Source organism: Perca fluviatilis, chromosome 20, assembly GCF_010015445.1.
Source record: "Perca fluviatilis chromosome 20, GENO_Pfluv_1.0, whole genome shotgun sequence".
Classification (NCBI taxonomy): Eukaryota; Metazoa; Chordata; class Actinopteri; order Perciformes; family Percidae; genus Perca; species Perca fluviatilis.
In genome coordinates, this window is record NC_053131.1 from 19,443,130 (window position 1) to 19,465,818 (window position 22,689).

Below are 22,689 nucleotides of genomic sequence, written 5' to 3' on the forward strand. Positions count from 1 at the left end.
GCTACCAACCCTGCCTTTAAGTAGCCTGGTCCTACCAGACTCTCGTACATTTGTACAGAGACTAGTAGTACCAGAGCCTGTCTATGGAGAGCCTGTTCACTCCCTATCTCACTCCCTATTAAGCCCCATTGTACCAACCCGGAATTGTCCCGGGAGTGGAAGTTCTCCCCTTATTAGACATTCTCTGGTAGTACTGAAGGGAAATGAAAATTGAGCGTAAGTACGTAGGAGGGCGGAGCCAGGCTAGCCTTTAAGGCCCTAAGCTAATTAAATAAGTAACTGGGCTTACTGGTGCATTCAAAACAACTCGACTTGAACGCAGCATACCTTAGTGAGACAGTTCAAGCTCCACCTCTGAGTCGCTGTCTGTGGCAGAAGAGAGAGACAGCCATGCTTATAAGCGCAGACTAAAACCAACTATGGTAAATTGGTCAAATTTTGTACATTATGGCACTTTTGGCATTATTGATCGTACATTTTACAGGGGCAAAATTATCAATAATTATCGTACATCTAGCATCACATGACGGATGTCGAAGCGACTTCAACTCATCTGATAGAGCCGTGGTTGTACCTCATACGAAGAAGGTGAACCACTGCTTTTAATAACACTTTTATTGATAAAAAGCAGTTAAAGCTGTGATCTGTTCAATCAATAGCCATTCACCATTGTTTAAACATAATTTAAGAATGTATTTTAGAGGGAAAAAGACATTTCCCCCAAGCCTCTAAAACAAAAGATTTCCCCATGTGTCGGAACCGTCTGAAGAGGTGAAAATGGCTTCAAATGGGATTTCTTATGTCATGTGGGCTATCTACATGAGTTGTGCTGAGAGCATAGGCTATGCCAGTAGAGGTCCTGAGGCTTTAAATTACACACCTGCAAGGCTTTCCACAGACTGACTCATTCCAGTTTTGCACCAGTCTCCATGTCTTTTGTGGCTTTACTGCTCTCTGTATGGCTGTGTACACTAGTAATGTACTGGATCACTTGAACAGTGGCTTTACCGTTTGGAAAGTTTCAGATTATTCTGGCCAATTGGTGGTGTTTTTTTTCCTGCAAACTTTATAAGAACATTTGCATCCCATTCTGCATGTTATGTTGCAAGAGCTCGAGCTGAATGCTTCAGGTTTTATTCAGAGCACAGTTTTGTTTTCCCTGCTGCTTTTTAGGTCTGTTCACATGGAGGCAGAAGAAAAAAATTAAGCCATTACTTATCTGGCATTTAGGATTTTCATGCTCCATTGAAACTCTCGCTAATTATTCTGTTGTTTTTAGCAAACTTCTGCCTACAGTGCACCTCCAGGTAAAGCTGTGTGAGTCTAGAGAGAAACAAAATGCTATAAAAGCAAGTGAAAGCCTGTAAATTGTTTTCTTCCAAGTCAAAATACCCTGCAAGGTTATTCCAGAATTGTCTTGTTTGTTGCTTGCTATTTTTTGTGTGTCATCAGACAGTAAGAGTAGACATCACAACAACACCATTGTCTTTTCTTAAGAATTGGTTTATATTGTTTTTCTGCCCTTGTTTCATAGGTCTCGGTTCTTCTGAGCATTACAAATGCATAGAGTTCACATCAACGATCCATACAGAGTCCCATCCACCTCTCCTGATTTCTACTCACGTCACACAACTATCGGTACTTTACTAAATCAACACCACTGACATTTGCATATGAAGACTTTGTTAAGCCTGTTCATATTTGCATTTTCATAAAGGATGTTCACAACATAATCAGACATGAGGATATGCATATGTAGACATGTGATTTACATACAATGCATTGCACATGAACCATATAATGCCCACATTAGCAGAGGTGACAACTGTTACGCTTCCCACTTATATTCTGTTATATTCATATTTTAAATATACTGTAGATACACTGCAACAATAATGACAACCATCTCCCAACCGTCAGCTGCTAAAACATATATACGTTTATTTGTGAGATAGACTCTGAGAAAATGAGGTCAAGAAAATGAGCTGTCTAGAAATTTAAAATGTGACCCATTAACTTGATGTAGAATAAAGTGACATATGAGCTCCCAAATGAAGGAATTGTGTATGATTCATATGGTTCATATTAATATTCATATGGTTTAATTAAGTGTCCCTTTTGCAGATACTAGTCTGTATAATTGACTGTGCTATATTCTGAAATAATTGCATGTTAATGGATTTATACAACACACTCAAAAACAGTTGTTTTTCTGGAGTATCAGTGTCTCACCGCCAGGGGTAAAAGAACGTTTCAAAAATTCTTTAAAATAAGAGATTTTTAATGATTTTTAGCTTTCATTAGAGATAATCAACCTCAATCAACATACATTGCATTCAGAAAGTATTCAAATCCTTTCACTTCTCACATTTTGTTATGTTGCAGCCTGATGCTAAAATCATTTAAATGTATTTTTCCCTCATTAATATGTACTTAAAGCGAAAACAGAATTTTAGATGTTTCGTGTGCAAATGTATTAAAAAGAAGAAAAAAAACCTGAAATATCACATTGACAGAAGTATTCAGACCCTTTGCTATGAGGCTTAAAATTTAGCTCAGGTGCCTCCCATTTCTCTTGATTATCGTTGAGATGTTTCCTTGATTGGAGTCCACCTGTGCTGCATTCAATTGATTGAATACAGTTGACAATGCGTATCAGAGCAAAAACCGATGGAATTTGTAAGGCTGTTTGATATGGGTTTGCTTTAAATATAGCACAATATCCACAGAATACAATTTGGAGCTCTATTCATGCTCTTGCGAGAGGAGCTGACAGAACAATGCCATTCTCACATTCATGGCAATTAGACAGCTCTCTAATGGCCGGGCTCATGACAACTTCAGGACTTACAAACGAGGTGACAGGTTGGAAAATTCAGATAACTCCTGCAATGGTGTATTACCCACTCGAATGGTTGATTTCAGGTAAAAGTGACTTATCTTCCAGCAGAGATGTTCTGAGCTGTTGGTGCTCAAAGCCCAATCAGTAAGACTAGTGATTCAAGTGGTACAGCTTGGACAATATTTAAACAAGCACGTTCTGTAAAACCAATTCAAATTCATCACAAGTTAACTCATCATTTGCATTTACTTGGAAGTCAGCTCATGGCCCCAATGAAGTTGTAAACTTTTTATTTCTCTATTCATAAAATGTTATCTAACGTTTATTCACTCTTTACTGTTTTACATATCCAAATGAACAACGCTTTTTTATTCTCACCATATAAAAGTTGACATTTAAACACGCTGCAGATTTTGCTGCGTTGTGTTCATTAAATGTCACAGTGACAGCAGATAGTGTGAAAGCGATCTGTGGCTCAATACCAAAGTGAATGACAGAAAGACATGATTCTTTAATTATCACAGACACGCTTCATGTTCCTGTTATATCACACAACCAACACTAAATGAATGAAGAGGGTATGATGCTTTAAATAACCTTGTTTACACAATGAAATTCAACAAAATGGAATAGAAAACGCATATAATACACACAATTATCCTAATACTCTATCAGTTAAAGTGGACAGGAATGGCAACTAATCATTTAGATTAGAACAGCACGCTATATGTATCTTTTGCAAAGAAAAGAGCAAATTCACTGTTTAAAGTATATTTTTAAAATCAAAGTAGCATATTTTCAGTGCTAAGTAGACTTTCAGTAGCCTATACATTTGTTAAAATATAAATCGTTGCACTCATACTGTGTATCTTTTAATTCAAAGCAGGCTAACATTTTTACACAGGTCTGTAGAAATTCAGTCAAAGAGACGGAGCTGTTGTGTATTTTTGTTTGTGACTGACATGCTGTACAAACTGGCTGCTTTATGAAAGCCTCACTTTCATTTAGTGAGTTTTTGAGTTTCGGTGTGCTTTAAATGGAATTTCTTTTATACTCAATTTGCCTGTCAGTATGAAGACAAAGATTCAGATCAAATTTGGAGTGAAGAAGTAAATCTGGAAAACACTAGCGGATATCATTCTTGTGAGTATTCAAGCGAAACAACAATTTAAGCGTAGCTTTCTTGAGGTATGACTTTATTTACAACAGCACCTGATAAATCTGCCACAGTCGTGGAGGTGGGAAGGCGTTGCACTCTGTGTGACATTGTCAGGATGCTTGACAATTGACCCCTGTCCTTTCCTTTTCTTCTCCTGCGGGACAGGAAGTTGTGGCACAGGTAGGACAGGAACTTGTCATGCAATGAGGCGTAAATAAAAGGGTTGTAGCAGGTGGAGCTCATGGCGAGCAGGTGAGTTGACACCTGGATGATGTTCACGTAATTCTTCCCTAAGATAGAGAAGTCCGTGTCCAGGTCACGGATCAGATTCACCACCTGTGAAGTTAAGCAATGTTTAGCATTCAGCATTCATACAAGGAAAAAGTCATTTGACAATTAATTCCAAGAATTATTTCCTTAAGGAATTTATCTTAAACGAATAGTTCTACATTTTGGGAAATGCACTTTAAACATAGTGCGCAACTATTTTATATTAATGAATGTCTGTTACATTCAAACAATTGCCAAATGAGTTGATACAAAGCTAATTTAGACTATCCGCTCAACAAAACTCTGTATTTCTCAGTATGGCTATGTTTAAGAAATGGCGTCGCCCAGCGACTTTTGGGCGCAGAAGCTCGAATGATGCGTTAACGCTGAGAAAGAACAGCAACGGTCAGCTTTGGAGAGGAAGACGACAAAAAAACTACAAGATAATTACCTCTTCTGAAGAGTCCAATGTTTTTTTTTTTTGATCCACCGTTTCCCTCCTTGAGCTATTAGCATTTAAATAATGTATCGCCTTGCTAACTTAACATTTTTGGTTAAGTTCAAAGATTCATAGTCACGGATGTGCCTGCTTTTTGTAAGCTAAGCGATAGCATCACTGTTGCACTACTTAAGTACATGTAGCCTACATAAGTAAGTGAATGTGTCACATGGTCATACCGCCGCAAAGTTCAGCGCTGATTCTCGCTGATCTTTAGTTTGGTAAAACGTTCTGTCTGTTGCCGGTTCATGCTGGTCATTTCGGTCTAAAGATTATTTGCTTTCTTGCAGAGAGTAAAATGAGAATATTGACACTACCCTCATGTCTGCATGATGAATATAAAGCTACAGTCAGCAGCAGTTAGCTTAGCACAAAGATTTGAAATGGGGAAACGGAGTTCAAGAGTTGGTGCTCACTTTTGACTAAAAGACTCGTCACTGCACCGGCCAAGAAATAGTCTGGCACATAATCCCCATAAAGCCACAATTTGTAGGTTTTTGTTCGAATTAAACAAGAGATTAAACGAACAAGATATAGGCTAACGTGTTAGTGAGCTTCAGAGGTGCTAGTAGGTGATTTTGTTACCATTGGACAGAGCTAGCAGTTTGCCCTGTTTCCAGTTGCTATGCTGGCTACAGCGTTGACCTTCTCATCTAACTCACAGCAATGAAGAAATTGTTTTATTCACATGAAATAAAACAATAAAATATTGAGACCACTCAGCAAGGCACTCTGGGTAACATTCAACACACAAACTGGTTGCTATGGACTCGTCACTAGGCTTCCTCCACTTCGCCGTTTAAACAAAGTGGAATAAACGTAAGTCCAAATCTACACAAAACCCGCAATCAATAAGTAAGCTGACATCAAATGTGGCATTTAGGAAATCTTTATTGCAACCTTGGCACGTTAAGATGTCCAGACTAGCAACAGTCATCTTTGTTTTTTACGTCCTGCTGCTCCCATTGTTAGTCAGGAAATATTTTTTTTTACTAAAGCAGTAGGCCCTATATGAAATCAGATGTATTACCTACCACCATTTAGTTGTTTTATGTTATTTAAGATATTAATAAAATTATTTTCCTCCGGTGGTCCATTCCATAAATACGAACGGTCCCTAAGAACTTAAAAAGGTTTTGTGTGTGTGTGTGTGTGTGTTTTGTCTTTTCTCAGCAAGATTATGGAAAAACGGGGTCAGCCCTATGTTCCCGCAGCCCAATGGTCCCACAGCCCTATTTTCCCACATTTCTAAGATTTTTCTTAAAATTAGGCCCTGGGTTAGGGTTACATTCCATCAATAGTCCATTGCTACTGGATAATAGGTTGGGTGTAATTGGCTACCAAATTGGGAGAAAGGGGGATAAAATCTGATACAAATTTATGAAAAAGGAAATGTGGGAACATAGGGCCTAATATTGGAAAAAAAATCTTAGAAATGTGGGAACTGTGGGAACAAAAGGCCTAATTTTGAAAAAACATCTTAGGGCTGTTGGAACATAGGGCTGTTGGAACATAGGGCTGTGGGAACATAGGACCTAATTTTTGGTGAAAAAAATTTTCTTAGAAATGTGGGAACATAGGGCTGTGGGAACAGCACACTCCCGTAAAAACTACTGGTCCGATTTTGATTAAACTTGGTGGACTGGTGTAGCATGGGAAAAAGAAGAACCCATTACATTCTGGAGTAGATTCGCATCAAAGGGTGGGTACAGGAAATATTGTTTTACTTTGGTTAACATTGAAAGATAGGGCATGGCCTTGGCGGAGGTCTGCGCTCTCGGAGTACTATTCTAGTTTATTCATGTCTTCATTTAGCTTATCCATCAAATCATCAGTCTCTCTTTTCCATTCATCTGTACCTGTAAGGGAAGCCACGAGAAGGCAAAACAGAGGACGGACACCAGCAGCAGGTAGAAGGTCTTCCTCCTCCGTCTGCTCCATGCAGCCCTTGCAGATCTCAACTCTTCACACGCCGTCAAGCCTGACGTGGTCCTCTGCTTCAGATGATGGGTTATAGCACAGTAGGAAATGGAGACCGCAGCCAGTGGGAGAAAGTAGGAGAAGAATAGAATGAAACAGGAGTAGATGAGACGGCCTCGCTCCTGGCCATCCCAGAACTCCTCACACACTACCATCTGCAGCCCCGCAGGCCGCAGGTCCAGGTGGACGGTGTGAAGTGCTGTAGGTGTGGATAAAGCCAAAGAGGACAACCAGATCAGGACCACCAGACCCCAGCAGAACTGGCACCCTGCTCTTTTGCGAATGGGATAAGCCACAACCACGTATCGATCCACCGCAATGGCCATGAGGGACAGGACTGCTGCGTAGACAGCTGCAGACTGCATGACAGTGACAAAATGACACATGCGGGGACCAAACACCCATCCACGCTGGTCAAAAGCATAAGATGCAGTCAAAGGGACGCAGAAAATGCACATAACCAGGTCGACCAGTGCCAGATTGCTGATGAGGAAGTTTGTGGTGTTGTGTCTTTTCTTGTTGTGCCAGATAAGAAAGAGCAGGAGGAGGTTGCTGGAGCAGGCGACCAGCACCACGGCAGAGTAGAGAGGAATGAAGATGGGCTTCAGGTCGGACAGGAGGTCCAGGCCAGAAAAGGAAGGGGCCGAGAACTGGGAGGAGGATAAGGTGGATGAAGAGTCAGACATGGATGGAGATAAAGAAGAGGCTGGAGTAGAAGAGTTGACCCTGGATCGGTTCAGTGACTTCTCCCAGTCCATAGCTGCAGGTGCCAGAATTCATAACAAATCAACTAGGCTAATTATATATAGGTTTTTCATATATGATACCTCATTTTACATCATAATTGCCCACAAATATTAGCACAATTTATTAATAGACAGCATTTGTTATTGCGCCCAAATAGATATTAATGTTATGATAAGATATGGAGATTAAAAGTTTTGAAGCTGGACACTAATTTGTCTCTTTAGTCAATCTCATTAAAAAGCTGCAAGGCTTGTAAGTCCCCCTCAATTAGAATACATCTTTACTTTCATCTGCATGCTCTTCACAACATCTTATCTCCCTCTCCTTTTCACTCTACACTCAGCTTTTATTTCGCTCTGCCTCTCTAAATCTTTTCCATCTCATTCTTTGGAAACCATTTTTGGTTTTCATCATCCATTTAATCAATGTGACCTTATTTCTGTCTATTATTTCCCTCTTAGCTGTCCATATACAGCTGAAATACCATCTTCAGAGTCTGATTCATTAAAAAGATTGTCATCCTAACATCTGCTGAAACATCTGTACCATGACTCTACACTGACGTCACTGCGTTAAAATGGGCATGGATGCTGATTTATTTTAACTTTAGCAGAGGCTTGAAAAATCTCTCGTGGCTGTGACTTAAAGACTTGGTTCATTAACAAAAACATGACCGCAAGGTAGAGTGATCTTGAATGATTTTTCTATTTAAATTTGCAAAAACATCTGTCTTTAAAATGAATATGTTTGGGCTGTTTTAAAAAAAATAACCTTTTTGGCATCATCACTGGCAGAGCATCGTCGTTTTGACAGCTTAATTAATAAGCAAAAAAGAAGAGAGGGGAAAATAAAGATCACACTTTAAAAACTGTATCTACAAAACAAATCCAGTCAGATTTGTCAAATTCCAAATAGTTCTAAAAGCAATTGGAAGCTACATCTGTCAATGGAAAACCTTCCCCGACCTACTGTAGAGCATGGATAAGTGCTTATTAATGACCTACTTAGGCTGCCCACTCCATTTGTCATAACGTAACTTTTCTTTTACTAAATCATCTGAATTTCTCATGGAGGATTGGTTTAATCATGTCCAATATGGTCACAGAAAAGGAATGGGTCCCTTTTCTCATGCTGATTCAGCTCATTGCATTGCATTGACCAATTATTTGCACAAACAACGAACATTTCACACACGTTAGCTTTTTTTTTTTTTTTTAAATAAAGCTTAAGCAGCCCTCAATACACAAAATACATCTCAACTCATCTCTTGTTATTAAACAACCATTTCTTCTTTAAAAAATAAGGTGATCACAGTGCATACATTTTAATGAAGTATCAATTAAAAGATAAAATACCTCTAAGAGATGTTAGTCAGCCATTTTAATGACTTCCAGCATCTGTTTGTGTCCTCTGTCCGTCGGCAGTCCCACTGTTGTGCAGCCTCACCTCTTCACTGCAGCCCGCTCTGCTTCAGAATAAAGAGGTGAGCTCTTTCTCGCTCTCTCACACAGTATGTGTTCATGTGAGTGAGTCACCTCCAGTAAGATGGCTTGTCTGTCATCGCCCTCAATGAACAATCATAATCACTTATGATATTCCTCTTGGGAACTATAGAGCCACTCTGTTTTTTTTTTATTGCCATGGATCACTATAATTTTCCTATTGGGACTTTTACTGTCTCTTTGGTTTTATATTGTCAATTTATAGTGATCCTGACACATTTGATGACATTATTTCCCCTATATTGTCACTTGTGTCTTAAATGTACCCTGTACTAGACATTTCAACTGAGTGGAAGAGCTGACTTTAACTTAATTATTATCCCTGAATCATTTTTGTGATGTTAAATTTCCAGCTTTGAGTTTTTTTTACAATGAGGCCACTTTGTAAGCAAAACATGCCCAGAAACCAACATTAGGGAACAGAAATTAAATTGAACAATTAAGGGACAAACCACGATCCTTCTCCAGCAGTACACATCTTAAATATTTATAAAAACTAAAACTAATTTAAAAATTGTGAGTCTTGGTGCAAAAGCAGCAAAAAAAATTAATAATCTCCAAAGGGTAATCCAGGACAAAATTCATTAGCATAGCACTACTTAAGGTAACAGAGGGCTGATAGCAAAGATAATTAACATTTCTATGAATCGGAAGACATGGGAAACATTTAAGGATTTGTAAAGCAGTTGTAATATTAGTTCATCATTATTGTTATGCAAATTTGGAATATCAATAAGAACAAATCAAGTTTGTAACAAATAATGGTCACCGTCAATGCAACAAAATGTAGCACTCTGTTTTGTTGCACAGTATTTGCTTGTATTTACTAATTATGATGACCTTTTCAGCACTAAAAGTTCATGACTTATAGGTGCAGTAATTATTTAGCATTTGAGTTGGGTTAATAGATGCAAATGATTTTTATAGGTTGTATGGAGGCATTGGAACAAGGATGCAATTTACGACCATGGTTATTTATATGGCAATCTCCATTTTTTCTTACCGTTGCAACATGTTGTGAACTCTGTCATGTCAGTTTCAGGTCCCGGCGATCAACCTCATATGTGTCCATCCTTTTCACATGCATACAGTAGCATTTACTGGGCAAAAATATTTGTTTCTCCTCTGGAAGCAAACTCCACTCCCCACCGTGAAAGCACTGCATTTTATGATCCTGCAATCCACCTTGACCTGTTAACTCAGCTGCCAACAGCGTTCTTATACAGCAGCAGTCAGAGTAGTGCATACACAAATAATAACATGGAGTGGTTAACTTTCCATAGATACAGTAGCCTATATGTACAGTACAGGCCAAAAGTTTGGACACACCTTCTCATTCAAATGAGTTTCCTTTTATTTTCATGACTATTTACATTGTACATTCTCACTGAAGGCATCAAAACTATGAATGAACACATATGGAATTATGTACTTAACAAAAAAGTGTGAAATAACTGAAAACATGTCTTATATTTTAGATTCTTCAAAGTAGCCACCCTTTGCTTTTTTATTAAGGGAAACAATTCCACTAATTAACCCTGACAAGGCACACCTGTGAAGTGAAAACCATTTCAGGTGACTACCTCATGAAGCTCAGTGAGAGAACACCAAGGGTTTGCAGAGTTATCAAAAAAAGCACACCTGTACACCTGGCTGTGGCTCTGTTTTTAGGCCAATCCTTTGAGTTCCACAAGCCCAAATGTTCATGGCAAAAAGATCTTTAAATAGTCAAAAAGTTTAGGTGTAGAATAGACATATGTAGAAGTTTTCACCAATGAATGATATCTAGTTCCCAGATATCCAGGCTTTACTAGGGACATTACTGAGTCATGAGGCAATGACCATGTTCCGGTGTACCTTGCTTTCTGTCATTTTCTGTGTCCTCATGTGAAGGTTGTCACATTCTGCCTCTCTGTGCGTCTCTCCAGTCACAGTTCCACTTCCCCAGGCCCCGTGATTGCCACTGTCTATCTGTCCATGTTGCCTCGCACTTCCCCTGTGACAAAACCTGTCAAAGGTCGTCCAAGTGGCAGGAAATCCCACAGAGACGAAGGTTTTCTGTCTTTAGCACCTGCTGATGTCTCCCAGTTTCTGGAGCGCTGCTGCCACGAGTCCTAAAATTTGAAGAGCTCGTCGGTGGTTAGGTCAGCGCAGGGATATTTTAATCTTTTAGAGGTGTATGTTTATGTAATAAAGGTTTTGACTGTGGCTTCTGTGAAAAACAACTCGAACAGCAGCTGCTGCTAGGATTTAGTTTATTTCCAGGGTGGCCTTACTGGGAGGAATTTCTTTTGTGGTGGAGTATCAGCACCCATCTCTGTTCTCCAGGAATTATCTTGCTGGGACCTTGAGCTGTCCCAGTGGGGTGACTGCCACCATAGACCTTAATTCAGATCTTGTGGGTCCTTTTTGGTCTCTGTGCACAACCATGACCCTTACCACTTGAAGGGGGTTGATGGTTGCCAGAGCTGTTGCTGTGTACAGAGGGGGAGGGGGAATCTGCATCAGAAAAAAACATGATAGTGGCATTAATCAATTCATCATCTGTGCATCTCACAAATTGATATGGGATGGTGTTAAGTGGTTTAATTTTCATTCAAAGATCCAACCTTGTTCAAAAATGCATTTACTTGGAAACTAACTTAATAGAAAGGTGAATAATTTTGTTGATATAATTCTTTTTTCCGGGGATGACATTTAGGGTTAAATGGTTGCTGAAGCTCTTTTTCTCAGAGGACACCACATGCATGCGGATTTCTTTAACACCTTCCACGGATGGAAATTACATTTTAATCAAGGGTGCCAGTCAAATTTCCTGCCATTCACTGTTTCACACTATCATGTCATCCCAATCTGACCTACGACCACAAAGCACGGCTCTGTGAGACCTCCAGAGTTGGCAAGTCACTGACTCTCTAAAACTCATAAAAAGCACCCTCAAGAATAAGTGAAATAAATCCACATAATTATGTCAAGATAAGTGGCAGAATTTTATAAATTTGTTCTGCACTAAATGAGAACAAATGCTGTTTTTCTTGGTGCATTCAGCGGATTTCACCCTTTCAGTCCTCTGGGTCCTGAAAGATAGACAGCAGGATAATCAGGTTTTCATGTCAAGGACCTCATCTGAAAGTGATTCACATTAGATAATAAAGCCATGGTTGCGGTTATTCAACATGTTATCATGAACACTGAGGTGTTCATTTAACTTTGGGGTCATTTTTGAGGATCTAATTAGTTTGTGGTGCATTTGAACTGTATTGTAAACTCATGGTCAAACTAGTCAACTTTATCATTCTTGTGTTACCAATTTTCAATCTTTTAGGGGAGTTCAGTTATTAAATGGAACTTTTTCTCATTAATTGCAAACTGAGACAGGTTTTAAAGCAACACTAGAGAACTTTTTCTGCTTCGGTCCCCCTACAGGTTGGAAGCGGAATTGTCCATTACATTACATTACGCAAGTTTTGAATGAGACAACCTGTAGGGGGGACCAAAGCGGGAAAAGTTCTCTGGTGTTGCTTTAAGGCGAACAATCAAAGTTAATGCAGCAGATGCTGCCTTTCAGTACCTATGGGCCAAATTAAAAATTGTTGGATCCTATATTTCCCATAATGCAACTCAGTGGCGTCCCTACCTGGTTTAAGCCCACATGATCTACAATACTTGATGAATAAAATGTGTTTCATACTCCAGTCAGAAAGACAAACTACACATTACACTGTCTGCTCTTAGACTGAATGCACAAATACACACACATTTGTACTTTTATACCTGTGAGGGCCCTCAATAACAAATCTCTATACAACCAAGTACGTTAACTGAACTAGACTTTCTTCTGACCTTCACTCTTAAACAGTCCTCACTTTGCAAGTATTTCCTCACACCTTAGAGCTCAAATTGGTCCTCACAAAGATAGAAATACAAGAGCAAACACAAATGTGTCTGAGAAGATTCTAAGTTTTAAATTTAAAATTGTACCTTAACTACCTAGCTAAATATAACAGTGCCCTTGCTTCACTTTATGTGCAAACAAATGAGCAGAATTAATTCTACTTCTTTTTATTGAAACCTGCTTAAAACTTCACTTGTAAAATCAACATGGTAAAAATAAACATGTTACACAATATGTTACACAATATTATCAGGAATATATCACTGAGCAACAATGTCAATTTTTCAAACGTAAAAATGTCTGCAAGATTTCTTAAGAGTCTCATTTACAACATGGTACTGCATGTGGTCCTTCATTAACCTTGGATATGTATTCAAAGTAGAGAGACATTCTTGTAACAGATAATGGGAGTCACTACACAGACCAGATGCCAATTCTGAAACTACAGAACAAACAAGTTATTTCTTATATATTTTCATGGTGTGATGTGGTTGAATAACAAGGAATTAATAAGTACTTAACACTCAGTTGCTGGGGATACAGAGGATGATGACAGGCTGTAATTGCTTCTTTGACCGCTGTTAACAAAAACTTTGGCCATAACGCTGCAATCATATAATACTCAATATAATCAGATAATGCACAAAATGAGCATCGGGGGAACAAATCACCCCTCCTGAATGCATGCGTAATTAGTTCTTCTTTCAGTGTTATTTTTACACACTCATTTCTCCGGGCTGTGAGCGTCATCTTCCGCTGTGTTGTGCGTCTCTCCCTCCATGTCCTCTTCTTTCTGTGTTTGGTTTGTTTCAGCTGGTTCGTTATTCTGAGACGGCCTCAGGAGATATTCCAGCTCTTCTGCGCTGATGGCCACCTTCTCAGGAATCAACCACCTCTTGAAGTGTTCAAGAGCACTAGAGAAGGGTGATACACAAAAAGTCAAAAAGGTAATAAAAATGAGGTCTATTTCCACTAATTCTGTTGTCTAGAAAAGCAAATTACACAAACTCTATTCAATTTAGAGCATAGGCTACTACAGTAAAAGAGAACAGTAGATGGAGCTATTCCTGCAACATTTAACGTTAGAATATATAATAAAATGTGGTTAGGAGGATGCAGTTTTTATTTGGGCTTAAAATGGGGCAGTTTTTAACAGACCAGAAGGTAAATTGAGAATAGATGTGCTCCTCTGGCAGTGTAACCCTTTACCTAATGCTCATGTTCTGGAAGTGTGTTTAACAGCATAATCCATCCCAAACCATCCTACCTCTCATCCATGTCACCACCTTGGAAGAGCTCTGAGGTCTGCGCGTCGTGCAGAAATCTATCCCAACATTCTTTCTTAGCTTGAGACAAGGATCGCAACATGTCCCTGGAAGTCACATCACTTGACTGACCCTTTAATTTCTTCAGGCGGTTCTCTGCACCAAAATGTACACAGAAAAAAATACTGTATTTGTATCTTAAATCAAAATTTTTACATTTATGAATCAAGGGTCAGGGGCAGGAAATGTTTGACTTTGACAGAGCACACACAGCAGGGTGCAGCAGACATACCAACGTGTTTGGCTATTTCGGCATCATCATGGTGGTATGCGAGTTTGTTCCTCTATCATCATATATCTCTATCAATTAGTCTAGGGTTATAGGATTATTTACATTATTGATTAATCTCAAGATTGTTTCCTCAGTTAATTGACTTATCATTTAGTGTAAAAATGTCAGAAAAAATAGTAAATATCAGGACTTTGAAACCATCAAACCAAATCAAATCATTCCTACAATCTACCAGACAACTTGATTGAGGAGGATGTATGATGCATGTTATAACCAGGTGGATTAAGGACAAGGTGAGCTTCAGTCATGAAAGGGGCAGAAAGGCTGCCTGTACCTAAACTGGCTATGTAGCTCTCCGAATCCTCCATGGGTTCCCATTTGGCGCTAGAAGAACTGGCATGTGTCCAATTTGATTGTCCATTGACCTGCACTCCGACTTGTGCTGCTGGCTGGAATGAATCTTTGAACTCCGTGTTGATCTCCGGGGTTGCTTCCACTTGCGCCTCCGGCAGACTGGAGCAGATTTCGGTCCACAGCTCGCCACTGGACCGGGCCTCCTGGCTCTCAAAGTCGTCAATCATTCTGGTGTACAGGCTGAGCTAGAAAGACAATTCAACATTAGTTAGCGTTAGCCCAATTTTGTTAATGGCCTGATTCTTTCAGCAACATTAAAACAGGCATGTTCGTGATACATTTAGACGAAAAAACAGAAAAGGAAACTACGCATATTTTCAAATAGTAAGCGCAATCAAAAACTGAGCTTTAATCAACATACTTAACGTTACGTTAGCTAGCTAAATTGGTGTCTAAAACCTACTGTATTGACTATTGTTGAGCATTTCAAATTTTCTTCAAACGGTTTGTCATCATAATAAATTTCAAATGTATCTTACCTGTGTGAAAATATCAATGTAATAACCGTTTTCCACTGATGTATGAATATAGAGATTAGCCTCACTAGCTAGCTAACTGTGTCCATGATCCACAATCTTTAATGAGCGACAGCCCACTTCCTTATTTAGGGTCATATGATTGGACTTTGCATCTGCCCATCAAACTGATTTGAGTTGTGATTGGATCTCTAGGCTTCATGCTGAACAGTCCACATCTTATTGGCCAGGCGCTGTGTTTCCCTCAGGAGGGATCCAGGAAGTTTGTCTGTTGTCTCAGCTGGAAGGAAGGAACGGTTGCGAACTAACAAGGTAAACAAGTGCTGCTGACCTCTGTTGAATTATTTTTTTTACGTAAGTATTGGTTATTTGAACAACTGACATCAGCACTGGCAACTGTTCCATTATAATATATATTAATAATGTAACGCCATGTGGTCATTGTCGCAAGCGCTGATCACCATGTCACTGCAGGGAGATCCAGTGTAGGACATGCTCGCAGCGTTACGCCTGGCAGTAGTAGCAGTCCCGATGGGTGTACTGCTGTCCCGGACCATGGCGTGGATGTCCAGTGGCAAAACACACCCAGAACTCATCAGCAGGCTGCGGGGTATGGTATAATGGGATGTTGTCTTTTACATTACAAGGTCTTTGACCTAAAATGTCAAGGTCCACATCGTATATATATAACATATTTTTCAGTGTGAAAGCTGGTTCTTTAATACTGTATTTAAAATAAACTATGGTGATACTCTCTAATGTGGATATTGGCTAAGCAGACCGAGACATTCATTATTAAGTCAGAAAAATATAGAAGATAATTTTAACCAGAATTAAATTAAAAGAAAATGGACATGTACACTTTTATTATATTGTATTACTCACAATAGGCATTTTTAAATGTTTTCGCAAAAAGGAAAACTGAAAAGGGCTACTGGATATTTAAATGACAAATGGATGTGGAAATTGGAAAGTAAAATTTGAAACCAATCAAATGGAAAATAGAAAAGTCCATTTGTTAATTCAAGCTGTTGCAAATGAGGGGGCATGTGTAAAGTTTAGAAAAATGTATAACTGAACTGTAATGCAGCCTTTAAGACAAGGAAAATATAACATGTACGTCATATCATGATGTTACGATGACCGAAATACCCAAACCATTATCAAAACATGTAATATATATATATTACATATATATTGATATACCACCTAGCCTTAAATATCAACCCAATACTTTGCTTTCGTTCTCATATTAAAGCGACTTTGAGTTTGTGAAAAGCGATATATAAATACATTTTTAATGAAATTTATTATTATATTATTATTATTATTATATTGTTCTTCTAAAAGCCTGTATTAATTAGTTTTTCCATTCACATTAAAAGGAAACAAATCCATCAGGAAACAGACTTCAACATCACAAGTTCACAATTTCCAGTTCAGCTCAGTGTCATCACTTCTTCCTTTCTCCTCCAGATCATGGGGTGATACGCAGCGACCGAGTGTTTGATGCCATGCTGGCTACAGACAGAGGGCTCTACTCTATAGACTCTCCTTATGCAGACTCTCCTCAATCCATAGGTATTCATTCCAGTCAATCTTTACAGAAATATACACCTATCAATATAGTAACAGGTATTTGAGTGAATACATTCTGTTAGAGTAATAGCTGTTTTCATGAGCATAGATGTGTGCTGTGACATTTTCTTATGACAGGCTACATGGCGACCATCAGTGCACCACACATGGTGAGTTACAAACACTGAACTGCTTTGAGATATGAGCAGATCTCTTAAGAAGAACTATAATTCACTTAGGTACATACACATGAGTGGCTGTTTTATTTTCCTATTGGCCTGGTTTGACAGCATGCTCATGCTTTGGAGCTGTTGAGTGACAAACTAACTGAAGGGGCATCGGCACTGGATGTGGGTTCAGGAAGTGGATATCTCACTGCCTGCTTTGCAAGGATGGTATGTTCTGCATAAAGATCCCTACCAGTTGGCACAATATACAGTATATGAGTGAGTGCAAAAGCTGCATTTTCTGTTTGTAGACAGGACCCAGTGGTAGAGTGGTTGGCATTGAACACATCGATGAACTGGTTCAAATGTCAATAAAAAATGTGCAAGCAGACGACCCAGAACTGCTCACCTCTGGACGCATCAAACTTGTAGGTGAGTCAGGAGATGTCTTGCATCTTTCAGATGTTAATGTTGCACAGCTAAGAAAAGACTATAAAAGTCATACCTACATCTGTCCACAGTGGGAGATGGAAGGCTTGGCCACCCAGATGGTGCCCCGTACGATGCCATTCATGTTGGTGCAGCTGCAGCTACTATTCCTAAGGCTGTAAGGACAAGGCGTATGTCTTTTACTTTTGTGAAAATAGAATAGAATAAGAGAAATCATGCACTTATTCAGCATCCAAAGTCCTAAAACAAGGTGGCACAGAGAGCTAAGGTTAAAACACATTGCAGTACATCTGACCACTGTGAATTTGCCTCTTGAACTGAACTCACTTCATGTGAAATGTCTGTTTTTTTGCCCTCTCTATGTTAAAGCTTTTGGAGCAGCTGAAGCCTGGTGGCCGGCTGGTTCTCCCAGTGGGCCCTGACGGTGGCAGTCAGGTGCTAGAACAGTACGATCGGCAGATCGATGGGACCTTTCTTAAGAAAGCTTTGATGGGAGTGGTTTACGTCCCCCTGACTGACAAGAGGCATCAGTGGCCTGGGTATTGCACGAAAACACTCCTCACCTATCATTTTTAAACCAAACTCAATAAAGGAAAACCACTTTATGTACCTCCATCAGGTGCCTCTAATCTTCAGTGAGTTTTGTGCGTTATGAGTCACATCCATTTCCATCCTGTAGCTTGTTCCTGATGATATCCATGCTGTCCTTCCTTCTCTCCCCAGAGGTGAGCTCTGACTGCAGTGTGGTTGCCCCCACAGGAGATGGCGTTGGTGCTGCATCTCCACAGCCCCGTAGCACTCCTCATGGTTTCACTGTGCTCCAGTCTTAACAGCCACCTGCCCCGCTGGGTTGTCACGTAGCAACGTACAAGGAGGATCTCGCTCTGTCTGCCCGACCAGATTGTCTTCCAAGAGTGATAAAACAGTGAGTGACCACCACTGGACTGATGACATTACTCCGATAATACTTTGAGTCAGGTAGAGAGTGGTAAGGATATTGTGGATGTCATAAAAAAGTTAAGTGATTCACTGTATTATTTTTGGGTAAGTCAGTGAAGTTCAGCCATGAGACAAATTCAATTACAGCTTAAGAAGCTACAGTATGTGTTCTTCTGGATGCTTGTTGTAAATTCAGATGAAATAATCTAATGGGAATGCTTTGGCTATGAATGCTGTAACACATAAAGACAAATGCAAGTACAAGCCAAGGAAGTTAAATGAAAATCCAGCAAATTAACAAAGTTTATATATATATATGTGTTGTGGTAAAAACTTACTGGCTTCATATACTTTATGTTTATGATATGTCCTGTGTAAACTACCTGTCTACAGCTATTGAACGATGTGTACACTTACAAGATTTATTAATAAAACCCACTAAATTGATATTTTATTGTTTTCATTTTTCTACTGAAAATTAATACATAAGGGTCAGAGAGAGCTACAGGAAGGACAATGAAGGAATGTTTAATATTTTTTATGAGAGTAGGACACAGGAAAGAAGAAGAAAATGTTATCGTCTGCTGAACGTCCTCATTCTTTTTTTAATTACTTAAGTGTCACAAGACTTATTTAAAAATTCCAGCTATACAACCTAAATCTTCACTTTTCACATACAAGACAAACTCTTCTAAATCTGGAACAATATTTTACTCTGAAAATATTATCTATATAATATTCTAACTAAACTAAATACACATTATGAGCAGTTGGTGGCGATAATGCCTCGGTGAGGAGGTTATTTTTCCTGAAGGTCGAAGAAAAGGAAGAAGAAACAAGGTTTGACGGTTTGAACTACACATTGGAGTAATTGGACTACAAATTTAGGTCATCACTGTGCGCATATAGCGACCATATAGCAACAAGGGACCTCTGGTTTAAAAGGAATGCACGTGAGTGTGTCGGTTAGAGGCTTGAGAAAATGTAATTTGCTGTCTTTCTTCTATTCTGGTCAAACGGGAGTTATTGCGCGTGGAATTAATCAAATACAAAAGCACTTTATTTCGGTTTATAACTTTAATTCTGTTCTGAATCGTCGTTTTCATTATCCTCGGTGTCAACAGAGCAGCTCGACGATGGAGCAGGCAGCTGTCGCCACCCCAACACCGGCCGAGGTCAACAGCCCAATATCGCGGGAGAAAACCACAACGAAAGAGGCGACAGAAAGTGGCAAACGAAAAAGCGACGAACCGGGCGAACCTGGGACAAGTGGCCGAGGCAAGAGGCGGAGAGGAGCGGGAGGGAAGAAGCTCCGTCCGGGCGAGAGATATATCCCTCCTCCGCAGAAGCGGAACCTGGGTATCAGCTTCCGCCAGGAGCATTTCGACGAGACCTCCTACTACTTTGAAGGTGGCCTGCGCAAAGTGTATCCATACTACTTTGACTTCAAAACGTACTGCAAAGGTCGGTGGATTGGGAAGAGCCTTCTGGAGGTGTTCAAGAGTGAGTTCAGAGCTGAGTCCATAGAATATTACCAGAGGGCTGCCAAAGAGGGTCGCATCCGGCTGAACGAGACCCCTGTGGAGGACCTGTCTGTGGTGCTCAGGGTCAGTGTCACCAGTACATATGATTTTTGTGTCTGAGGTACCAGTGTTATGCAAGCATGGCTCAATGACAGAATAACTCAGGATCAAACTTAATCAGTTCAGGTTTGATTTAATGAAAACTAGTAAGTTGATATTAGTAGGTCTGCTGGTTAGTAATTGATTTTCCTCCATATGACCTAGCACTAAAGAATACTTTTGTCACATGGCAGAAGTAGAGCCAGGAGTTTAACAACCAATCGTCCTATTAAATAAAATCTTAATACTGCAATCTAATGTCTTTAAAACATGTTGGAGAAACAGTCACCTAAGGCTGAATGCTCTTTGGTTCCAGATGGTACAGGTGAGAAGTTACTGTTTAACATTGTGGAAGAAGTTTTAAAGTCTTCCCTGACTATCCACAGAATAATGACCTTATGAAGAACACAGTGCACCGTCACGAGCCCCCTGTGGTCGGCAGACCCCTGGAGGTTCTGGTGGATGATGGTGAAGTGCTTGTGGTCGACAAGCCTGCCTCCATCCCGGTCCACCCCTGTGGCCGTTTCCGCCACAACACAGTGATTTTCATTCTGGGAAAAGAGCGGGGCATCTCTGAGCTCCACACAGTCCACAGACTGGACAGGCTCACCTCTGGAGTGCTGCTATTTGCCAGGACACTGGAGGCATCAAAGAAACTGGACCAGTTGGTGAGAGACAGACAGGTACGTTCAGGATGAGGTGGATTTAAGATTTCACTCGGTTAAATCCACAGTACAACAGTCAACATTGGCTTATATAGGTCAGTGGGTTTAGACAATAGTGGTAAGATTTCTCTCAAAAGTCTCAAAGTGCATTTGCCATATCATTCTCAAAAATGTCCTTTACATGTGTTCTTTCTAACAGCTTGAAAAGGAGTATGTGTGCAGAGTAGAGGGAGAGTTTCCAGAGAGTGAGCTCATCTGCGAGGAGCCCATCCTGGTCGTTTCCTTTAAAATTGGCCTCTGCCGAGTCGACCCGAAGGGAAAGGAGTGCAGAACGGTCTTCCAGAGGCTTAGCTTTAATGGAAAAACCAGCGTGGTCCGCTGTTTACCTCTGACTGGCCGCACACACCAGATCAGGGTCCACCTCCAGTACCTGGGCTTCCCCATCCTCAATGATCCCATCTATGGTTCCTCAGCCTGGGGGCCTCACAGGGGGAAGGGGGGACTGGTGGGAAAGAGTAATGAGGACCTGCTGCAGGCTCTGGTTGAGGAACATCGCTCTCAGGAAAGTCTTCACCTGCTGGATATTCCAGATGATGGGATTGGGATTGAACAAGCGGCAGAGAAAAACAAGACATCTGAGAAAGCAGATACATTGGATGGCACCTCTGAACCTAACAAAAGTGGACAGAGTCACCAGATTGACACACAGGTGACGACCGGTTGTAGCTCAAGCAGTGAGACGGTGGATAAATTGAGTCAGGGCTGCACAGATTCAAAGGAAAACAAAACCTCGCTTGAATCTCAACCTACCAAATCAAATGGAAATCAAACAGAAGCAGCAACTCCCAAAACTCCACCAGAGACTAGAGACCACCTGTGCAGTGAATGTAAGTTAGTACGACCAGATCCCACAGAGAAGGAACTCATCATGTATCTCCACGCTTTACGCTACAAAGGAGCTGATTTTGAGTATTCCACGCGCTTACCCGATTGGGCCAAAGAGGAATGGGTCGAATCTGATTGGAGCTGACCGTTGATGACTTTCGCGTTTTAGGTTACTGCCTTCATGCATGTTTCATGTTCAGACTTTTAAATGTTCAGACATTTAAAAGTATGATGTAATCTGTGATGCAAATGTGTCTTAGCATATGCTGTTTCCACCAGAATTGAGAATGTAGAAATGTTTTCTGCCTTAAACATACATAGAACATAGCTTTGTAGTCATTCTCATTTTTACTTTGTTTTAATGTTAAAACCTATAGTTTTAATTTAATTTCATCCCTTATGCCTGTAATCTGCTCATTACTCCAGCCAAAATATATGGAATAAATTAAGACATGCTGCAGGAAAATAAATGTTTTATTGAATTTCAGTTTTGTGAAAAATTAACAACATTGACACCTGTAAATAATAGTGGAAGTGATCTTTTAAGTTCTTCTGTTCATAGAAAGCCTGTGATACATTTTTGTTTGTCTCTAAAGCAGTTTTATTTTCTACTGAGTGATTTAAAACGATGGCTAATGTAAGAATTGTGATTATACAGTCAAGATGTCAAAAGCACACATTTCTTACAAAGAAAGCTTGAAAATAAACGCTGCTCATAGGCACATTAGATATAAGTCTTTTCTCATCCAGGTCTTTGTGCTGAACCACCATCACTGCACCTTTTTTATATAATTAATATATTAGAGCTATTGACACATCTCTTATTTTACTTTTTTAAAGGACACACCCTTTGCACAAAAACAACCTGTTGAAAGACATTTGGCACATGCTGTTCATTTCATAAATACTGTTACTTGCACATAAAAGCAGCTGATGTGACATCTCAGCTGTGGGGAGAAGTGCAGATAAAGGCATTCTGGTCCTTAGATTTTTTTATTTTATTTTTTTAACAGTGCTGCAGCAAGGTCTATGTACAAATTGT

The 22,689-nt window shown here is 39.8% G+C and overlaps 4 protein-coding genes and 1 long non-coding RNA gene across 14 annotated transcripts; 3 read left to right on the top strand and 2 right to left on the bottom strand.

The window, feature by feature from the left end:
- Positions 1–211: 211 nt before the first annotated feature.
- LOC120548668 lies at positions 212–2,056 on the top strand. Its single transcript, XR_005637244.1, has 3 exons — positions 212–422; positions 518–588; positions 1,535–2,056. It is a non-coding gene; the product is annotated as an uncharacterized LOC120548668 (long non-coding RNA).
- Positions 2,057–3,674: 1,618 nt separating this feature from the next.
- Positions 3,675–10,108, bottom strand: prlh2r (prolactin releasing hormone 2 receptor). Its single transcript, XM_039785029.1, has 4 exons — positions 10,003–10,108; positions 8,853–8,962; positions 6,630–7,510; positions 3,675–4,337 (listed from the first exon to the last, which is right to left on the bottom strand). The coding sequence occupies exons 3-4, from the start codon at positions 7,506–7,508 to the stop codon at positions 4,011–4,013; spliced, it is 1,206 nt and encodes a 401-aa protein (XP_039640963.1). The 5' UTR covers positions 7,509–7,510; positions 8,853–8,962; positions 10,003–10,108; the 3' UTR covers positions 3,675–4,010.
- Positions 10,109–13,045: 2,937 nt separating this feature from the next.
- ccdc32 (coiled-coil domain containing 32) lies at positions 13,046–15,486 on the bottom strand. 2 transcript variants are annotated; one of them, XM_039785033.1, is made up of 4 exons: positions 15,345–15,486; positions 14,786–15,050; positions 14,162–14,315; positions 13,046–13,808 (listed from the first exon to the last, which is right to left on the bottom strand). In XM_039785033.1, the coding sequence occupies exons 2-4, from the start codon at positions 15,030–15,032 to the stop codon at positions 13,619–13,621; spliced, it is 591 nt and encodes a 196-aa protein (XP_039640967.1). In that variant the 5' UTR covers positions 15,033–15,050; positions 15,345–15,486; the 3' UTR covers positions 13,046–13,618. The 2 variants fall into 2 exon arrangements, with proteins under 2 accessions (XP_039640967.1, XP_039640968.1); XM_039785034.1 differs by having other exon boundaries at positions 14,786–15,045; positions 15,345–15,457.
- On the top strand, positions 13,727–18,922 carry pcmtl (l-isoaspartyl protein carboxyl methyltransferase, like). Of its 7 annotated transcripts, none has more exons than XR_005637247.1 (10): positions 13,727–13,841; positions 15,537–15,695; positions 15,816–15,951; positions 16,818–16,922; positions 17,058–17,089; positions 17,210–17,314; positions 17,398–17,518; positions 17,608–17,693; positions 17,906–18,171; positions 18,260–18,922. XR_005637247.1 is itself a non-coding variant. In XM_039785032.1 (10 exons), exons 3-10 carry the CDS (start codon positions 15,834–15,836, stop codon positions 18,270–18,272), a joined length of 750 nt encoding a protein of 249 aa, XP_039640966.1. In that variant the 5' UTR covers positions 13,727–13,841; positions 15,537–15,653; positions 15,816–15,833; the 3' UTR covers positions 18,273–18,922. The 7 variants fall into 7 exon arrangements, 2 of the variants coding, with proteins under 2 accessions (XP_039640966.1, XP_039640964.1); XR_005637248.1 differs by having other exon boundaries at positions 15,537–15,653; positions 15,793–15,951; XR_005637249.1 differs by having other exon boundaries at positions 15,537–15,653; positions 17,608–17,706; positions 17,906–18,075.
- Positions 18,923–19,299: 377 nt separating this feature from the next.
- On the top strand, positions 19,300–22,129 carry rpusd2 (RNA pseudouridine synthase domain containing 2). 3 transcript variants are annotated; one of them, XM_039785038.1, is made up of 4 exons: positions 19,300–19,428; positions 19,600–20,082; positions 20,484–20,780; positions 20,962–22,129. In XM_039785038.1, the coding sequence occupies exons 1-4, from the start codon at positions 19,423–19,425 to the stop codon at positions 21,790–21,792; spliced, it is 1,617 nt and encodes a 538-aa protein (XP_039640972.1). In that variant the 5' UTR covers positions 19,300–19,422; the 3' UTR covers positions 21,793–22,129. The 3 variants fall into 3 exon arrangements, with proteins under 3 accessions (XP_039640972.1, XP_039640973.1, XP_039640971.1); XM_039785039.1 differs by having other exon boundaries at positions 19,392–19,459; XM_039785037.1 differs by having other exon boundaries at positions 19,423–20,082.
- Positions 22,130–22,689: the final 560 nt, after the last annotated feature.